This window comes from Oryzias latipes, chromosome 3 (genome assembly GCF_053564925.1).
Source record: "Oryzias latipes strain Hd-rR chromosome 3, Olatipes_Hd-rR_3.1".
Lineage (NCBI taxonomy): Eukaryota > Metazoa > Chordata > Actinopteri > Beloniformes > Adrianichthyidae > Oryzias > Oryzias latipes.
Genome location: NC_136239.1, coordinates 29562718 through 29583617, shown reverse-complemented (window position 1 = coordinate 29583617; position 20900 = coordinate 29562718). Strand labels below are relative to the sequence as shown.

The window sequence follows — 20900 nt, the reverse complement described above, 5'->3', positions numbered from 1 at the left end:
TCTGAGGTCTACCGGCTGCCTCACTTCACCCACTCTGATACGTAAACACCTGCATGCACAGGTTCCCACAGTTCCAGGCTGACAAAAACACACGGAAGCCAATGCACCCCAAAGGAGGCAACAGTAAATGAACCTCACAGCCGTCCAAACTGCCGACATCAATCAAGCCGACTTCAACATTCAGCTCCTGACGGACGGTGAGCCGCATCTGTCTGTTGGAGAAAGTGCTAAACAATTCCAAAGCGATGAAATCCATTTTCTGCTTATCTGCATACAACATGTAAAACTTGGCTCTTCCTGCAGTTCTCCCGGCTCATGTCGTTGGCTGCAGCTGAGCAAACTGCGTGACAGTTTGTCTCTTTTTCAGAGATGATTTCTACTTGCATGAAACAGTTGTTTCACAGGTATGAACAGTTGAGCACCACCAGCTCAACGTGACCCACCTGAGAGCATGGTACCTGTGAAAGCTGCCCAGTAACACCCCCTCCCATCCCTCGTCTCTTTGAGCCTTGAAGCTCCACTTCCCTCAAAGGTGACTGAAAGGCTGCAGTTGCAGCACAGGCAAGGCATCCAGTCACTGCAGCCCTTGCGACTGGCACTCAGTCGCCTCGTATCTGATTCGACTCACTGCACATTTGTGACAACACCCATGAGGCACGCATGTTCTGTGGCAAACCCTGAATTGTCCTAAAGGGATCTAAAGAAAGAAGTGCTAAAAGAGATATTTCAGAAACCCAGAAAGTCTAATAAATCACCAATATATTGAAATGTAGCTTTGTGAGGGACAACTAATGAAACTTGAATTAAAGTGCATGAGGTGTTACATGAATACCATTAGTTTAAAACATTATTTTATGGTTTTTGAGGATTGCTGTTCAGTTTCTGATAGACCTGCTACATATTTTTTTAAACTAAACCTCAAAATACTTTTTAAATAAATCTAGATTCATTTTTGTATGGTTTTGTTTATGACTTAGACTAGTAATTTGATTATTTCAATTAGGGAAAGTTTTGATGAAGGTTCAGTGATGGGAAAATAAAAGAAACATCAACTAAGTTTTGAAGAAAAAAAATGAGCAATGTCACGCTTGAAATAAAGAAAGGATCTGGTGTAGAAAGATGGATTCAGTTTACACTCCTACTGACACGTCAGCAGCCGTGTGAAGCATAAAAGTAGTACAAGCCCAATTAGTTAGCAAGAGACTTTTACATGGGTTTATATGCATGGGCAAATGACAGACTGTCAGCATTTCTCGGTGTGACGGCGGGCTGCAGGACCACATATGACAGTCACACTCTGTGCGGTGCAGCTATGACTAAACAGAGCTCGTTCAATGGCTGCCACATGCCTAAGATTGTCAAATTCAAAGTATCAGAGCTGACAGATCAGTTCGTGTTTGCCTCGCCCGGAGGGACAGAGGGATGCCTAAACGGCCAGACACATTTAGAGAAGAAACTGAGCTCCTGTGATACAGTGAGACGGTAGTGGAAAGAATTGTACAAATCTCAGCTTTATCCTGAAAAGCTGGGAATGACGGTCCTGTTTGACCTGACAGAGACGCAGAGAAGAGACGCATGTTAGAGATCTCTGTCACTCCTATCCTCTTGTTGAACTGGGAAAAAGTGTTTTTGAGTGTGACTCATTCTGTGTGCACTCACATTGATGAGAAAAATTTGAAACTAAGCAGTTTTCCATCCAAATTCCTGCCAACGTCTTAGAAAAAATATATGATGATAAATGTCTTATAAAGCACCACATAAAAGAAATATGTATTTAAAACAAAAATGTGAGAAGAATAAACTAGTCGATCATAACAGTTACTAAAAGATTTAAAAGGTTTCTCTCTTTTAACACATTTTACTGCTCTGAATGGCAGGTAATCCGCTGGATTTTAAAGATAATGAAAATATAGAACACAGGCAAGGCCTTAATTGTGCCTTAAAGTGATGAAAATGATCTAACTCCTTCAAATCGAGCTTGTGAGATGGTAAAAGTATTGGTAAGGCTGTGTAAAAGGGTTTCATGCTCTTACCGTAAACCCCTTGGCCGTTCACCAGAGGACAGACACTGGAAAGTATCAAAATCCAAAAAATCTCCATGTTCAGCTCAGCTCAGTCATAACCTGAGAAGGAAGGGATGGGGAGGTAAAGCAAGGGCTGAGTGATTTCACTTTAAAATAAATAAATAAAGAGCATGTATTATATTGGGTTTTATTTTCATGTGCAATTTGTTTCGTTCGAGCCCTGTTATCCGTGAAAATAATATTACAGAGCAATTTAAGCTCCACGACAGCGCTTGCACTGCTTCAATCAATTTGAAAGGGCGGGTAATTCAATCACAACATCATGGATTACACAAAGCTTACAAGCCATGTTGTGTGTTAGTGAATTGGAGATTGAAAAGGACTGTAGAGGAATGCCCTGCCTGCCTGGGTGTCTCCTTGCAAAAGCACAGGGGTGGATAGGTACATTGAGACAAAAGTCAACTCAGATTAGAGGGCGCTTATTGGGGTCACCAAGACACTTGCAAATGCAAGAAACTGCTTTTGCAACTTTTGGAGAGAGAAAAAAGTCAAACACTTTACTTATAATGGCTTTAATTTGAATCACCATTTATCCATTTTGTATTTCTAACTTTTTAATTCTTTTTTCTGCAGTAGCCTGCAGATAAGGGAACTCTTGTGTGAGTCGATATGAGGATTTCCTCTGAAGTCCAACAATCTTTTTAATGTAGTCTAAAAGCGCGCGCCTATTCTATGACGCATCCGGGAGGGGAGGGAAAAAAACATCCATGTAAAAACGAATAAATAGCCAATAGTTGTGGGGAAATCATTGCAATTGTCTTAAAAGTGTAGTTAGAGACAAGTATGATCCCTCTGTTTATCTATAAGGTTCATCATCAGGAGGATCAACTTTATTGGTGCCGATAATGCTCCTTTAAATATATTATGTCCTCCTATGTATATTTTGAACTGACAAAAATGGAAAAAATATTTTTTTTAAAGTAAATTCATTATTACTATACCTAGACCTCGATGCTGCCGTCCTTTAAGTCTGTGTGCTGCGCCGCGATGCGCGCAGTCCGGCTCGGCGCAGACGATTGCTTCGTTCCGCGCCTCTCCAAAGAGAAAAAAAAAGAAAAGCCAATAAACCTGTTTTAAAAAGTTATATATCCACTTCCGGAGATCAATCAAATATAATTATGGAAATCCTGAGGAGTGCCACGAGGAGTCCTTGTCAACTTCACAACATTTCTGAAACAATGTCCGCGTAAAGTTTGATTTTAAACTGGATGGAGCCTAAAATCAACACGGCTCAATCCCAAAGAGTCTCTGCTGCCAGAATAAAATCACTAAAACCTTAGAAAAACTCAATCAAGTCTACTTGAGAAGATTCCTACACCGTGACTCCCCCTTTTGTGGGTTATTCACGGTGAAAGGCGTGGCTGAAATGGGTTTAGTGCCTCTCGCTCTCTCATGAAACCCCTCTAAATCATGCGCTCCCCTCCGCTCGTTCAATCAGCGCTGTGTCTGTGGACTCCGGGAGGCGCTGGCCAAGTAGAATGTGCGCAGACTAAGAACGACAGACCTTGTCTGTGAGCAGAGAGAGGGAGGAAGGGATGCAGAGAGGGAGGGACGGAGGATAGAGCCTCGCACAGAGATGCGCTCCAGTCTCACAGCTCCAAACGGAACAGGTTGTCAAAAGACCATCACTGCTTTGTTTTTCCATTTGTTCCACAAAGAGACACCACAAAATGGGCATTTTATGGGTTATAGAGAATGGCTTTGATAGCTAAATATGCACATTCTGTCACTGTCTAGTTCTCTTTGATCTGGTCCCACCAAAAGTCCATGCAAATTCAAGCTGGTATAAAGGGAGCAAAAAAAAGTTGGTCTTTTCAATGAGCCTCCAAACCTCAAGGAGTATCCACAATGACAGAGGAGGGCACCATCCCCTCCACCCCACCCCACCCCACCCCACCCACCGGCTATCTTAACTGGGATTTATTGCCCTTTTCTTTTCGGTCACCACTCACAATCAAGTCACTCTTGTAAATTCCCAATGAGGCCACAGGAGGGCGCGTTTCAGCTCATCATTATACAGTGACTTCTCTGCTTGTCTGGCGTGCGCAGACTGTGCATGTTTCAGTGTGTGCGTGTCTTTGTTTGTGTGTGCTCTTGAGATGGAGTGAAGTCATTGAAATCAGTGAGTGTAAAGGGCTTTTGTATCTGTTGCCTCTTGGTTTGTCACAAAGCAGCTCCTCTTTGTGCAGCTGGATAGAAGGAAAAAAACTCCTTTAATATCAAACAGCAAAAGCAAGCAAGTTGGATTGATTTTTTTTCTTGCAGACAAATGATCTACTTATATAATTTAAACAGTAAACAACTTTTTTTCACCTCTTTGAGGAGTTGTTAGAAAAACAAAGGTTATTAAAAGTGCCTGAATCCTCTTTTTTTCCAGTCATCGTAAGAATTATTAATCCTTTTGCTACACAAAAAAGATACATCTATGCTGTTGTCTCCAGGGTGAGTTACAAATGCAACCCTATGAGCTTAAAGACCTACTCAGATAAAAATTTGGTTTTTACTATGTTCTTGTGGCCTTTTTCTCACAAATGAGGACATATATAAAGTCAACTAGGCTTAGAATTGCATTTCTGAGTATTTCTTTATTCAAATTGTTGTGAATCAGAGGGCACAAAAAATGGAGTTGGAAAAAGCTTGTAGGTGTGACAAGAAGCTACAACAGCAAGCTTCCCTCCATCCTGATGCATCCACTCTTAGACGACTACATCCATGTGCGTCTTTATTTTCCTCGTCTGAGTCGGCATCTGGCTCAAAACTGTGACTGGATAGCTCCAATATTGCTCACTGTTTTTGTTGCACCGATAATGTTAGGTTGGGGGGCGTGAGGGGCTGTAAGCTAGCAGGAGAGACTGTAAACAAATGGATGACGAGACATAGAGGCCAGATTACTCCGCACCAACAGTCTCACCCACAACTCAGAGGTGAATTTGTTCATTCCGCTTTGCAGAAACTGTCCTAGAAGATGACACAGGGTTTGTTTGTTTTTTTTATTATTTTTTGGGCTAAAAACAGCATAATTGTATTTAAAAGACCTCTTGGAATGCTTTTAATATACCTCAAAAGATGACTGGAGTGGGACTTTAGGGGTTGCTTCAAACAAAGACCCTGCAGTTTATTTGCTTTCCCGTTGATCCATATTTTAATACACAGTGCTGTTCCAATCAATTTTGCAGCTTTAACTTTGCAGAGTCCCCCCTGCAAGTACATGAAAAGATAGCAGACACTGTATAAAAACAAGCAAAGACTAGAGCAAGGGACACCCTGCATTGCAGAATTTGCTTTATTGGTTCCATACCAGCCAAATATCCTGAACATCCCAACGAGACAGGACTGTGTGGAGTCACTTTCTGCTCAGCTTGGTTTAAAAATGAATTATCGCTTAGGCTATTAATTTGCAAGTTCTCCGTCTATGTGCACTCACACAGTCTTCCAACTGCTGCAGCTCAGAGTCCACAGGTGCAGCCTAAGATGACATGCTTTGATCAAAGGCACGTGTTGAATGGAACACTGAAGCTTGTTTCTTATTTTGTTTTGCTGCCAGCATGTTCACAGAGCAATTCTGCCAATTAGAGCTCAAAACCTTCCTATCGTGTGTCCGTCCATTCTGCAAAAGGCTAAATTAAATTACTACTAAGAACTGCATCAGGACAAGGACATTTGAGAGACTTAAAAGAGAAAGAACTGCGAAATGGGAGTTTGATCAAGGGTTCAGGAGTGTTTAGCAGTAGCTGTCAGTGTTAGTGATTCAGTGTGGGACTGCAAACTCATGTCTAGGTAAGTTTTCTCCAATTACGGACTCCAGATGGTGCCTGATGAGAAGAAGGATGAAAAAGCAGCGATAGTGAATGTCAAACAGAGCTGAATGAAGTTTTGAAAAGACTTGCCATTACATTGGCTCCTGTGATTAGCTGGGATTTGCTCCTACTGCAGAGCTTAAGTATTTTAATTTCACGTGTGGTGAATTCTACTTGAATGATGACACAGATTTAGCTAATATTGAACTCTGAGGATTTCAAGCGTCATCAAGAAGATGCAAGCCCAAGATGTTGATTTAGGGAAGATCTTAAGCTGATCAATAATTTTGTCACTTGCTGTAAAGTTTCAAGAAAGGTGAACTTCTATTTCTGACTTTTTGCCAAATAATCAGTGAATACTTTAGCTGTTTAGGAAACAGTGACTCAAAAAAATTCTTCTTTTTTTCCTGAAATGCCTAAACAGAATCAAAATATTCTGTAATTGCTTAGCACTTTCAGTTCAAAAGAATGCATTATTCAGTCAAAAACAGCATCGAGGGATCTGGCTGCACCATCTCCTTCCATCCTTCCCTTTCCTTTTCTTGCCCCTCGTTTGGGCTACATGCCAGCACTCTTGGCGTGTCTTGCTGAGAGCGCATCATTGCTGCTTAAGGCAATGAATCTCAAAAGACAACATGTTGTAGGAACAACCTTGGCTGGGCGCCACACAGAAGGCATCAAATTCACATTCATCCAACTACACAAAACTATGTTTTTTTTCCAAGAATCACACAAGGCAGAGTAACTGCTAAGGGTGCAGTGAGCCATTAGGAAAAATAAAAGACCTGAAAAGTTGACTTGAGTTAACAATGTATTGATTAATTAAATAAAGTTAATTGACCTTTTGTTAGTGGCATTTTGGAGCAGTGTGGTTTGTAAACATCCCTTTTAAATCAATTACACAAGAAGATATGTTTGTGGGTGGAGCTGGTTTAGCTCGTGCTGGTTTGCGGCGCCTTCCGTCCGTGAAACCAGGGTTCGACTCCGGTCTGCTCCCTGTTCCCTTCTCTACCTCTGTGCCGGTTCCAAGCCCGGTTTGAGAAGGTTGCGTCAGGAAGGGCATCCGGCGTAAAACATTGCCAAATTTACCATGTGACTTGTTCGCTGTGGCGACCCCGGATGGGAGAAGCCGAAAGTGGAAGAAGACACAAGAAGATATGTTTGATTTTGTCTGTATGACCTTGAGCTTCAATGCTGGTAAATATTTTCTAAAGTGAAAATCAAATCTATGTTTCTATTTTTATGCCAAATCTGCATCATTTTAAGAAGTAATAATATATATTATTGTAATTACTTTACATAATGTTTCCTTCTTTGTGTTGTCCTGTATTTAGACTGTAAAAAGTTTGTTGCAAAAAAAACAATGTTCCATATAACGGTCTAACTTCCGATAAATACATTTTAAAACAGGGCGTTTCATTGTAAAAATAAAAGTGTAAAATGATTAAAATATGATTTAATGCAAGTGAAGGTAGAACAAACAGATAAAGAGGAATAAAGTAAAACACTTACGCACTCTCCAACAGCAGCAATGCAGATGGATTTCAATTATCTTAGTACGCTTGCTACGTCTTTTAAAGATCAGATGTCTGTGTCTGTTGCAGGAAAATATAATTATTATTGACCACAAAACATATGATGATATATGATATATGACCAAATGTCATAATCAGTTGAAATAACTGAACAGAATTGGATGTTAACTTGTGACTAAATATGCAGTTTCAACACGAGCTGTATTTTTGTCATCGTTCTTAAAATAAGTTCAGTTTAATAATTTCCTTGTTTTATTATGACCAGGTATTTTTATTATACATTATGCATTACACCCCTCTTCCTTTCAGTGCATCACACTTGGTTTGAGCTTATTATATCGATTGTTTTCCACCTCCTTCTGTGTTCAATAATTTTCCCAGATTTGTTGAAGTTTTACATTTGTTTGTCTGACAAGATGCTTTTTGTCCTTGAATTTCTTTAGAAATCTGTTTTTCCATTCTGGCTGTTACGTCACCTTAGTGAATGACAGATTTGTTAAACAATTAATCTCTCTTAAGCAAATAATGAAACTGTGTTGATTTGCTATTTGCACATTTGGCAAATAAAAATCTTGATTGAAATAATCTTGAAATTTGTATCTGCTTGTGTATTTCATTGTTATAAGATTGTTTCTTTTTCAAATACTGTTGTTTTCTTTTACTTAGAAACAAAACCGTATTTGCAAGACATTTCTAGTAAAGACATAAGTAGATGAATTTGCCCAATGTCCTTGCTTGTACAAAACAGCTTAGTCTGTTGTGAATCAACAAGGTGTGGTCAAATATTTTGTCAAACCAGCCATTTATTTTGAATAGGAAGGCAGCTTCTAATGTCTCATCAGTAGAATGTCAAAACCCAAAGTGTTCATTCAATACTTTGGCATCCAATTCTTGAACCAATTGTTTTTTTGGGCACTAGAAAGATGATCAGTTTGTTAGAACTGATGTCAGGACTGCTGATTTTATTCAATTCTCTCCCTATTTTTACATTCTGGTGGTAGTCTGACAAATCTCACTCTGAAGGGGCGAGTGATGTTTTCTTGAAAATCAGAGGTGAATCCTAAACTGTGGAAATAGGAAAATTACCACTAGCTGCAAAATACCATCTTTATTTTTCACTGCACTGACATAATCTCGAACGATGACGACGCTTGTTTTTCCAGTTAGGGAGATGTAACCCATACCACTCCACTTCACCCACAATCTATATTATCCTTTTAGTGCAGCAATCAGCCTTGCATAAAAATTTGTTGCAACAAAATTTGTTCCAACAAAACGTTTATAAAATGCTAACTTGTATTTTGCTAACTTGAATCAATGACATGCTGACTCTGTGATGGGTTTTGACTTTCAGCTCCGGACATGAATCACCAGTTTAACTGTGCACATGCTAAATAATTACAAGAAAACTGAATTATTTCCCTCCTTTTTGTTCAGTCTCCTTCTCCAGTACGCCCTAGAGGAACTTTGATGAATTGACAACCACCTCTCATTGATAATGTTTATGGTAGACTATTTTAAAAGGTGTATATTTTTCTACTGGCTGAAACTGCAGAGGTTTGCAAAACTAAAAAGGGGCTGTTCATTCTGTAGAAATGTGCTGCTCACAGATAGCTCGTAAACGCTGCTGTCCAAAGTCCATACTTTGCTTTTGCTCAAATGTCTGCAAAAACTATTAGTGTGTTATGCAAAACTAATCACTAACACTAAGAACAGGGTTTTCTTGGTGTTTAATAACAAAAAGATTTGCAGCCTTTTAAAATTGATGGATTATTTGTTGCATCAGTGCAGCCTCTAAAAAAAAACTAAAAAAAACAAAGCTGGAAATCAGGACTAAGATGCATACGTTTGTGCTTGTGTGTATATGTCTGTACTTATATAATATGTCAGTATAGCTGTCTACAAGTGTGACACCAGCCGGTCCGTGTCAAACTCTCCGCCTGCCTTACAGCTGCACACGCACATACACACTTACATATAAGGAAGGGTCATTTTTCACTGGGTAATTGGCGGTGTGGCACATTGCCCTTGGGATTCGATAATTCATAACCTCCTCCCATCCGATATCGGATAGCGAGTAGAAATGGGCTGAGACAAGGGGTGGTGTGTGCAGAGACGAGAGGAGGGGGTGGCTGCATCATTAGAGACGAGAGGTAATGGCTCTTATTGATTTCACCCTGCCAGGGCCCCCCTCACAATTTCATGTTTAAAACAACACTGATCCTCATTACCTAGGCAGCCGCCGCTGCCCTGATAAGGAGGAGAGGAAAGACACAGTGAGACAGGGCGAGAAAAGAAAAAGGGAGTGGGGTGGGATGAGAGGAGTGCATGGAAGCATTAGGTATAGCTGCAGGGAAGAAAGAAAGCAAAGATGTGGGAAAGGAGGAGACACTTACGAGGAAAAGGATGAAAGAGTGTTCACAGCTTGTGTTTTGCTGTCCTAATGCCTTTATTTGATAGGTGTAAGTAATTACTGTAACCCCTTAATTCAAGTAATGCAGTATTACTTGGTAAAATCCCCCTGCAGTGAGTAATAAGCCTGAAGAATTGACTCAAATGCAGACTGCAAGGATCCGTCTAGTAATTCTCCTTACTATTATCCTCTTTTTACTGCAAATGCACAGAGTTCTGCGTGTTTGGCCACCAGCGTTCTCTATCATTACTGCTTGAAGATTAGCTCTAAATTCTCTTCTCTTTTTCTCTCATAGTCTCTCTTTGATTCTTTCCAAATGTGGGTTTTATTACCAAAGACGATTTAACAGATTACACTCTGGTTGTCAAAAGAATTTGTTCTCTGTGGCTTAACTTTCCCATAAAAGGGACAGGTTGTTGTGCTTTTTTATACTACTTTGAAACTCTTAACTGCAGTATTTTATTATTTTAAGAAAATGTCCTCCCATGTGATTTGTGTTCTGGAGATTAAAACATCTGATAAGAAATACCCAGGTGTAAATCTTTAGTATTTTTCTGAGCAAGAAATCAAACCATATATGAAATGGATCTAACAGCATTCACAAAACCATAAGTGTTATTCAGAAATCAATAACCAAAACAAGACAAAATCCGTAACTAAAGCTGAGTCAATTTAAGTGATTTTTATCATTGCCCAAACTTAATATTTTAAATTAGTTTTTGCTACAGAGCTTCCCCAAAATTGTACAAAATTTTTGTTAGTTTTATTGTCTCACTGGAGATATTATTAAATGTCATTCTTAGGCATGTGTTTGCCTTTTTTTCAACACAATTCTCAACCAATAACAGTAAATTAAATATACAACAGGTGTGCAACTTTTTAATGAACAAAATCACAGAGCAATTGCCATTCAAAATAAGGGAAACAGTTGAGTTAAAGAAGCCCGACAGTTGCTGGAACACAGACAGTGAGGCTGTTTTAGACCTGATGATGATATTTTACATTTTACATGAGACTTGCCATCATTCGCCTTCCGCACAGTTATCACACATTTTAAACTGAGCAGTAAGGTGAGAAAGGTGTTTTGAGCCAGAGTGTAAGTATGTTTCTTTGCTGTAGCCAGCTCCTTGTAAATTAATTGTGAATAACTTGGTGAACAGACTTTCTTCTTGTAAATTTTGTTTTTAAATGAGCCTCAATGTGGAAGTTGTTTAATTACATCATGATTGTAGCAACTGTAATGCTTGACCAGACGCTCAAGACGTTGAGGCAGATTCATTGTTTGTAACATTCAAAAGTAAACAAAATATTACTTGTCCAACAAAGTTCTTGTGTTTATTCTTGAGAATAAAAAAATTTGTTAGAAAAAAGCTCATTTTCAAGGTTTCAAAAATAATTTCAGGTGAATGTTTTAAAGCAAAATACCAGAACCTACCCACCCTCTCCATACACAAACCACCACAAAAGACCAAACTTGCAGGTCCACTAAAGCCTCGTTTCCACTGAGCGGTACAGTCCAGTCCGGTTTAGAATGGTCCTGGCGATTCAGGCTAATGACTCCATACAAGGTGGGAACGTCATGGTGCATGCAAGAAGTAGACCAATTGCGTAGCTTTGTGTCATAGTAGTGCGACTACAGTGAAGCCATCAACAATAACAATGGAAGTCATACAGCAGCTCGTTTTTTTTCCACTTGGCTTTTGGTGCTTCGTATATACAAGTCATTTAATAATATTAAAGAGAAGATTGCAGGCAGCAAAGAGGAGTAGAATGGCCCTGGTTTGGCGGTTTCATCGTGGTACAACAGTAGCTCCGCCCTTACCGATTCATTCCACTTTTCTATGGGCCTAGAACTGTTGGGGCCCCAAAATGTCATGGTTTGGTACGGCTTAATGGGTCCATTTTATCATGGAAACACACAAAATACCAGACCGTACCGCTCAATGGAAACGGGGCATAAATCAAATTCCCTCCCTGATCATGTGACATTGTAACAACAATGGTGGGTGCAATGATCTTAACACACTCCTCCCTAGTCCCTAATATGCTCCAAAATTCTGTATTTACTTATAACCTGATTTGCAGCTGCTTTAATCAGGACACTAAAGACTTAAGAACAGTAAACATGTATACGTATCCATACTGAAAAACAACAGATGTAAAGAGTAATTGAAGTACATTTTCCCGAGGAAACAGTACTATCTTGAAATATGCTCCAAAAGAAGCAGCACAGACTGTTTTTCTGCTTATCAGCACTAGTTGACAGCAGAGAAGTGTGGAACAACAAAATAGCCACCTTTCTCCTGCACATGTCCTCACCCCTGCCTTGTCTCTGATGCCCTCTCCAATTGCTGGTGTTCCTTGATAACAAACAAGCAGTCAACTCTCACTCTTTCAATTATGGGTCTATTCTGACACTTGCTATCCCCATGCAGGCCCCTTAGCAGGGCAGAGGAGTTTTCTAAAAAGCTGTAAATTGGAGTTGTCGACCCTCAAGGGGATAATCCAAGTTCTGTGGCATGTTGAGGGTCAGCTCTTTGCATCCTGCATAATAACAAGCAGGACATGAGAAAGCTGGAGAAGAGAGACTGATGATTCTGATTAGCTATGCATTCTTTCATCCATCTAACCCAGTGCTATGCTGCCATTGAGCAATACAGAGACACTCAAAGCCTGACTGGCTAGCCAGCAGATCCCGAGATAAGCCTGCAAAAAGGCAGAATGTCTGCAAAGCAAAATTAAAAAATTCATTAACTAAAGATCTATCGGTTCTCATCCTTTGACCTCACATATAAGCAAGTCACTGTTGAAACCCAAAAAACGAGTGCGCTCCTTTTGTGAGATGGCACCTTTGATGTTTAAGACTGTGCAACTGTGATTCAGCTTTGAACAAATAACAACAAAGAACGTCTGAGTCTCTGCATTCCCTCCTCCTAGATCTGCAGCCTCAATCTACATTAGCGTGTCCCTCTGTCAGTGTGGTCACTAGTGGAGACATACTTTCCTTGAGTTGCGTCTATCGATGGTAGTCAAGTCAATGGCATCCTTGCAACAGTCATCCACACAGTCAATTACCTCACACAAGAGTGTGTCATCTTGCTGATAGTCCAAGCCACTTTTGGCTGCATGCCCAGAAAGAATGTTCAGCATGATTTCTTCCTGAAATTACTGTTTTCTCTCAGATAAATTCAAATAGTGGGCTCGCCAGAAAATGACACTAAAATGGAAGTCAGATGAGAGGAAAGAAGCTATCATTTTGTGCTTGAAATAGATCAAGTTAAAAAGCTACAGCTATGCTCAGATTTGCAGAACTGTCTAAACAGGAACCAACAGTGCATAGTTATGGAGTGTGCAATAAGCATAAGTCATTTGGAAAAAGTATGAGGGAATTTCAAAATGAGCCCAAACGTAGTAGTCTTTTAGAATTGATCTGCAATGGTAAATCACAGACACTAAACTGACATTTCTGCCTGATAAAGAGCAGAGCTTTAAAGGGAGAGGATGAAAGGGGAGAACTGAAAGTAGATATTATAAGAGTTGTGGCTTCTTTATTGCAAACATAAAAGTATTCCTTATTGTTCTGTTATTTTGGCCTTAGCTCAGCTTGCCAATTTTCATTTCCAATCTGAGGCCTTGGTCACATGCACCTGTACAGGGGGGGGGGGGGGGGGGGGGGGGTGTGTGTGACCTGTACGGGTTCATATTTTTGTGCGAGCCCATAGAGGGTTATAGACAAAAGAGGTTGCATCTTAAAGGTGTGTTTCAGTTCCCTTGAAGCTCGTGGGGCCACCTTAAGGGACGTCACGAAAATGAAACGTACCATTGTCATTTGTGTGGTAAGTGTATCGTTAAGTATTTGCAAGGCTAATTAATTTAATTGCATACACTTATGACGTATGGGTGATGCTGTCGTACAGTGTCCTTGCACAGCACTCGCTAGTAAGGTGTGTGTACTGGCCCGTTACTGATCGTGTGAAAGGCTGCAAGCACGGGGTGTGCTGGTGATACGCAAGTGCCTGTAAGATACCCACACAAACTAATTTCCTCATTTCTAACAGTAAAGGCCTGTACACACCGGGACGAATATTCACCAGCGTTTTTCGCCACGTTTTTTGTGTTCACACCCAGGCGATTTTCGCTGACGATGAGCCGAGCGAACATGCAATTTCATTCCCTGACATTGGATGGCGCTTAATGTAAATCAGAAATACCCCCTGTACACAAGGTGGCGCTGCGCAACTTTACGCTTCTTAAAGTCGCTTTTCACTCAGAAGAAGAGAGCAAGTATTTACGCGCTTGTCAGAATCATACAAAGAAAACATGAATATTTCCAGCACCAGTAGCTCTAGCTCCAGTTCCAGCGATGAAGAAATTATTGTTCTGTAGAATGATGAAAGACGCCGGAAAAGACGTCGATTTTGGGTACATCCAATAGTTACGAGAAGAGAAGAACATGGGGAGTTTTGTCGACTGGTACAAGAGCTGAAAATGTATCATGAGATACATTCGGGGATTCGGGGATATTTTAAAATATTTTAGAATGTCCGTCAGTGAGTGCATCTTCTTCGTCATATTTCTTCGCGGCAGTGTAGACGCTACTTGGCGTTTATCTTCTTCGCCGTGACTTATGTGTGCTCAGCAAGACAGTTTTGTGTTTGAGCGCCCCCAAGTTGTGTTTTACTGTAACTTCAGAAGCTCCAGACACGTGTGCAAAAGCGCCATTCTCATTGGTCGTATAGTTTTTGACGCGGCGCGTCAAACCAAAAAAACGAACCCGAGGCGTTTTTTAAAAAACGACGCTTTTACGCGTGGTGTTTTTGGCGTCGGTGTGCACACTCACATTGGTGCCCTTTGTATACGGGCCTTAAGGTTGCACGCAAGGAGTACGCAACAGGCGCACAATGGATACGCTAGGAGGACGTACTTAAACAGCACTAAAGTGCAAGGTTTGAATCAAAAAGAGAAAAAAAAATGTGCAGAAAATTTTTACTCTATGCTCTCATCGATTAGTCTATGATCTTAAGATTTTGTGCGGGCCCCATGTCTGCTCAGTACAGGTTTGCTCATATCTACTTCTAAGAGCAGTTGTGACTAAGGCTTAACTCACAGGTCAAGTTTCTGTTACCTCCATTACAAGACTGTTTGCAGTATGATGTCCTGTAAGTGCACACCTCCTTAACCAGAGTAACAGAGGACTATTCAGTCTGTTAATTCAACTTGTGTTTTAGCTTAGTTACAACCTCTCAAGATGGCACATAGGCGTAGCAAAGATGGAAACAAATATTACTCTTCTTCCACAATTCACACATTATATAAGTGTAGCGTGGAGTTAAGAAAACAGTTTCAGAGTTGTAAATTACTGTATGAATGGGGCAATACGGAATTGACGCAATCCCCACAAAGCGGTCATACTTTCCCAGATATAGTTCCAATTTTTTTTTTAAACTTGCTCCTGGGAATGTACCTCATAAATTATTCTTGTCTTCTTTTCCTACAGGTGTAAGACAAATTGAGGCTGATGTTTTGCCAAAATCCTCTCCTTGTCCCCATTTTCAAAAACAGAAAGAGTTTTTTTTTTTTTTACTTTTTGATGGGTAACTTAACTTTATGTTTTTTTTCTTTGTTTTTTTGCCACAGGCGTTTTGTGTAAGTTTCCTGAAAAATAATTATTTTCCTCCGTCCAAAATGTTTTCTTCAGGAGAAAGTCAGCACTCCTGTAAGGTGCATGTTCAGCATGGGACCTCTGTGACAAACGAAGATTGCCTTCAAGGTCAGCTTCACGACAATTAGCTCAGCCAGGGGACTGACCTTAGTTTTGCAGATGTTTCTGGTGTCAGTGATGGCATTTTCTTAAAGGGGCAGCAGGAGTCATACAAGACTTTTGACCTTTGTCTTGCTGCTTTGTGATTTTTGTCATCACTTTGGTGAACAGCGTGTACAGTAAGGGGGGGGAACTTTTAAAAACTACCACATCGAGTAATTTTAATTGCTTAGGGATCTTTGTATAGACCCCAAAACAGTTAAATAACTTTAGTCCTATCTGGATTTGTGTATTGCACAGAAGTCGGGTTGGAATTTTGCTTCATTCATTTAAAAAACAGCATTAAAGAATGGCTTGGTAGGTTAATAGGACAAGCAGAGGATCAACAGAGTGACTCCTGCTGAGAGGCAGCAAAAATGTTGCAAAAAGGCCTGTTGCATTTGCGCATTTTGAAATAGATGTTACAATATATATTTTTTTTAATTTCCGTAGAGATGGTACAAATTCTAGTTTTACTGTTTCTTCGAGATCCTCCCCAAAATTACACATGCACACAGATACCTATAAATACTTTTCCATGGTAATCTGTTGTGTTGACCTTTATGTAAAGCACGAAAACCCACCAACATTAAATGATTTCTTGAATGAAAAAAATAAGGTAACTTATGAGGGAACAAAAGCTAAATCCATGTGAGTAACTTTCTGTCTACAAAAGAAGAGTAAGGGTACAATGTGAATGCACATTATGTAGAATCCACTCAAGGGACTGTAGCTAGCATGTGTTAATTGAGCACTACAGTAAATAAGCACGCATCAGATGAGACCTTCTCACTCAGGTGTTGATCAGCTCTGGGAGGGAGATGAGAATCGACGGAGTCTCAATTTCCAATAGCAATCACAATGTGACATCTCTTTCTTCAATTAGGACTGGAGTTTAGCAGAAATAAATCCACTGGGAGCCAGTGTTACTTTGAATAAGTTGTTGTCTTCATTAATTCTGTCTCTCTTTGCGGCTCTGACCTATAAATGATGCAGACACTGCTTGGCCCACGAACACATTCTGCCAGCTGATAATGTCTGCCTCTGGATAAATTGCATTTCACTTGTAATATTACTTTGGAAAAAAAATAGTAACATAATAACTTGACTGTAAACAATTTAGTTTCATGTTGATACAATTTGTCAGGAAAGTTTCATTTTTTTTCAAGTAAAACCAACAAGCTTAAAAGCAATATAAAACTATTAAAATGTTCTGCAATCTGCAAAATCCAAGCAGAACATCTACAGTCAAATTATTACAAGCTCTATTGACTTTTTTGCGGGATGCAAAATTAAAATAAATTAAATTAAATTAATTAATTAAAAATGGGCAATGGTTTACAGCAGGATTTCAATTGCATTGATATTGATAGTAAACAAAGAGAGTATGTTTTGAAGATGCCTTTTACAATCCCTGTGGCAATGTGACAAAGCAGCATCATCACAGGTTGGAAGAAAACACCTGAACACCAGCCTGAATTGCTTTTGTTTCTCTCATCTCTCAGTCCATTAGTCTCTTTTCACCGGACACAGCCACAGATCACACCCACAAATAAATCAGTCATTTCGTCACACCCTATGGTTACTTTTGTTTAAATCTAAACTTGGTTTTGAATAGAATTGTACTCACCATCAAGCTTTTCCCACCACTAACTTTCAATCAGGAGCATGGTACACATCATCATACCAGGAAACAGGAAGTGACTTCACATCTCAAAGTTGTTGGATTTTTTCCCACCTTTTCTTTCACTGACGTATTTCAGCATTTCAGAAAAGTCTGTTTAGAATATCTTAAATTTTTTATTTATCTTTACAAATTTTCAGAAATCTAAGGGAAGATTTTGTGTTAAAGAAGTCTTTGGTTAATTGGCCTGTGGGAGGGGCTAACTTTTCTCAGTTAGAGGGAGCGGTTATACTAGTGGTAACTCCCTCTCTCTCCCTGGAACTGCTTTTTATGTTTTTGTCTGGAAACCATTATATCCGATTGTTTTTTGTCTTTTTTTTCTCATTTTCTGGCAGGGCCATCTTGTTTTTTGAGTGTCTTCAATTTTCACTGTCGAGAAGAAACCTGCCCCATGCTACATTCTCCTTTATTTACCTCAAAAAGCAAATTGATATATCACAATCTATGCCGGTTGGCAACTCAGAATTGTATTTTCACAAAAACTGCTAGGGCCTTTGAAAAACAAAAACATCTCAGTATATTTGTCCTTTTGGAGCATTGGAATGGGTTGTGTTTTTCAACAGTCTGTCAAATTACAGTTAGTCTGCAGTTGTTCCTTAGTGGGGTGGGTGGTTTCTATTTGTTTGCTCTATTGAGTTCTGTTAAATTCTTGATTTGAACCAAAATTTTTGCTGCTTTTTTAGCATTTGTTACAATATGTCACCATAGCAACATACGCCTTTTTCACTGGGGCGACTGTAAAAGAGCAAATCTGAGATGTTGTATAGAAGACAATCACTCACAGAAACAGCACAAGTTCACAAAGAAGACATGTAGAAGGTGGGAGAGAATATTGTGACATTTACTGACAAAACAATGCAGTGTCTTTAGAGACTTCTTTAGGTTTGCTGCAATATTGTGCTGTGCAGAGTCATCTCACTGAATTCTATAAAGGTAGACTTCCTACCAATACTGATATTTTTTTTAATTAATAACAAAAAAACAAAGTACTGCAATTAATTTCCTTTAAGAAAATATTTAAGAAACTTTGAAAATGTTTTAATATAAAACAGTGCCAGCTATCATTAGCTTGGTAAAGCAAAACATAATGATTCAAACTAATTAATCTAAGAAGATGAAGACAGGCATATGCAACAATAGCAAAAATGGCAACAGCATTGAAATCCATCCATGCATTTATCCAGTCCCCATATTTTTCTTTGATTTTTTTTGTTGAAAGCGTTGGTAAAGGATGGGATTTATTGCAATAAGATTTTCTTCTTGATTTAAACCCAACAGGTCTGTTAAATGATTTCTAAATCTTGATATAAAACGCATATATTGATTAAAATGTTCATAATTAAATAACAAAGGCAAAGCTGCATCCGCAGAGGAAAAGCAGTGAGTGTGTTACATCTTCTGTAGTAAAAGGAAGTGGAGGAGATTGTCATGTTTTCCATTTATGATTTGAAAGTGTATCTCACTCTCCACAGGTCGTACACTTTCAGACAACATGGAGGAGGATGTCTGTGAGAGGAGCTCGCGTTAAGACAGAAAAGAAAATAGAGTGGCAACACAAACGCAGCACAGGTCACAACAGCAGGCTAAAATCCTATTTTGCTCTGTGAATCATTTAGTTCCCAAGGTAACCATAAACTTTCTTCCTCTAAATATTTAGCTGACATTAACGTAATAGCAACAGGTAATGTTTTGTGCATATTTCTAACAAAGTAATGGAAATCAGTGGTAAATGTGTTTATCGCATTTGGCTTATTTTTTTTGTATTTTAGTCAAGGAAAACCCATTATTTTGAAGTGGTTTGTTTTTTATGAATCATTTATAAAAAAAAAAAAATTACTTAATACTAACCATCATTTATCATTCTAGTCCTGACAGCTTAGCCAAAAAATATGTAAATTTAACCTTTTCTAAATCTTTACAATTGTGAATGCAAGAGTGTAGGAACCTCGAATGCAGGAATTTTGTCAGAGGAAACTAGAGAGTTGGCCAGCAGAAGAGAAGAAAGCTGGATGTTCAGAAACCAGATGGAAAGAGCGCAAGCCTTGTAGATTGGGAGCAGGGTTGAGCTGTTTTATTCTGATGTGAATGGAAAGAAGGACAGAGCAGAAGTGATCCTGAAGGAGAAGTTTGCTAAAAATGTTCTGGAAGTGAAAAGAGTGTCAGATTGGGTGATGAGTCTGAAGCTGGAAATTGAAGGTGTGATGAATGTTGTCAGTGGTTGTGCTCCCCAAGTAGAGGAGAAGGAGAAATTTAGGAGGTAGATGAGACACAGGTGAATGGTGCAGACTTTAACAAGCATGGGAGTGAGGGAAACAGAGGTGATGAGGAAATGGTAGCTATGTTTGGTGTTTAGGACATGAAAGATGAATGACAGATGGATATGGACTTTGCTGAAAGGACAGGAATGGCAGTGGTGAAAAAGTTGTGGCTGGGGAGAGTGCTGCTTGACACCAAAGGATCCTAGTGTGCAGGGTGTTAGTGAGGAAGATAAAGAAGAAAAAAAGTACAAAAGTAAAAAGAAAAAAAGTGCTGTAAGCCTTTCCCGGGAAGAGTTGAAACATGCTTTTGGTGCTCAGGAAGTTCTCCCAGATGACTGGACAGCAACAGTGATCGTGGAGACAGGAAAGAAGTCACTTTTGTTTGTCATCTGGAATAAGAAAAGCAGAAAAAGAGAATTACTAGTGGAACGCAAAAGTTCAGGAGTGCGTTAAGAAGCCAAGAAAAAGCGGGGACATTGAAAGGACATCAGATGGAAGTATACATGCAGAAGCATGATGAAGAAGGAGGTGACCAAAAAAGGGCGTGTTAGGACTTGCTAGGCCTGACTGGCTGGACTCCAAGGATGAAGAGGTGAATCTGTCGACAGAAAAGGCAGAGAAGCAAAGATGTAAGGCAGTGCAGCAGGTTAGGGTGATGAAGGACAGAGATGGGAATATGGAAGCATTTCTGAGTTTCTGACTGAACTGTTTAACAAAATCTTGAAGAATGAGAGAATGCCTGAAGAATGCAGAGTGGTGTCCAGTTTTGAGAAGAAGGAAGATGTGCAGAGTTGCGGAAATTACAGAGGAAAAGAGCTGATGAGATACACAATAGTCATGGAAAACAGAGATGGAAGCTTGGCTGAGCTCAGAAGTCATTATTTGTGAGCAACTATAGTTTCGTGCCAGGGATGAGAACTACAGAAAGAATATGTGTACATGCTGAGTGGAGTGACAGAGGTTATATTGGTAAACTGATGCAGGTTGGGGCTACTACAAAAGAGGCCCAGAAAAATACCAAAGAAGAGGTTCATGGATGTGTTTAAGGAGGACATACGGGTGGTTGGTGTGAGCGATGAGGAGGCAGAGGAGAGGATTACCGGTAGATGGAGGGGAATGATTTGCTGTGACGACCCCAAAAGAGAGCATCTAAAAGACAAAGAAGTCTGCTTGAATTCCAATATCTGGATTCTGTTAATGATTTTCACACATGCTATGGTAAATTTTACCTTAGTCTTTCTACCCGTTGTTTTTAGTATCTTTATTAGTTTATTATTATTATTTATTAGTTATTTCTGTATTTTGAAAAAATTTGTAATGTTTTTTTAC

At 39.5% G+C, this 20900-nt stretch overlaps 1 protein-coding gene across 3 annotated transcripts in view; it reads right to left on the bottom strand.

Annotated features, from left to right (window-relative positions):
* Window positions 1-17277, bottom strand: part of mdga1 (MAM domain containing glycosylphosphatidylinositol anchor 1) — a 204292-nt gene extending 187015 nt beyond the window's left edge. For 2 of the 3 annotated variants that reach the window (XM_023953566.2, XM_023953565.2), the window contains exons 1-2: window positions 3026-3601; window positions 2034-2123 (exon numbers count right to left, since the gene is read on the bottom strand). In XM_023953566.2, the coding sequence (XP_023809334.1) occupies window positions 2034-2100 (67 nt within the window). In that variant the 5' untranslated portion in view covers window positions 2101-2123; window positions 3026-3601. Of the gene's footprint in view, window positions 1-2033; window positions 2124-3025; window positions 3602-17259 lie in introns of those variants that run through there. The other variant, XM_078945266.1, reaches the window with a different exon arrangement.
* Window positions 17278-20900: the final 3623 nt, after the last annotated feature.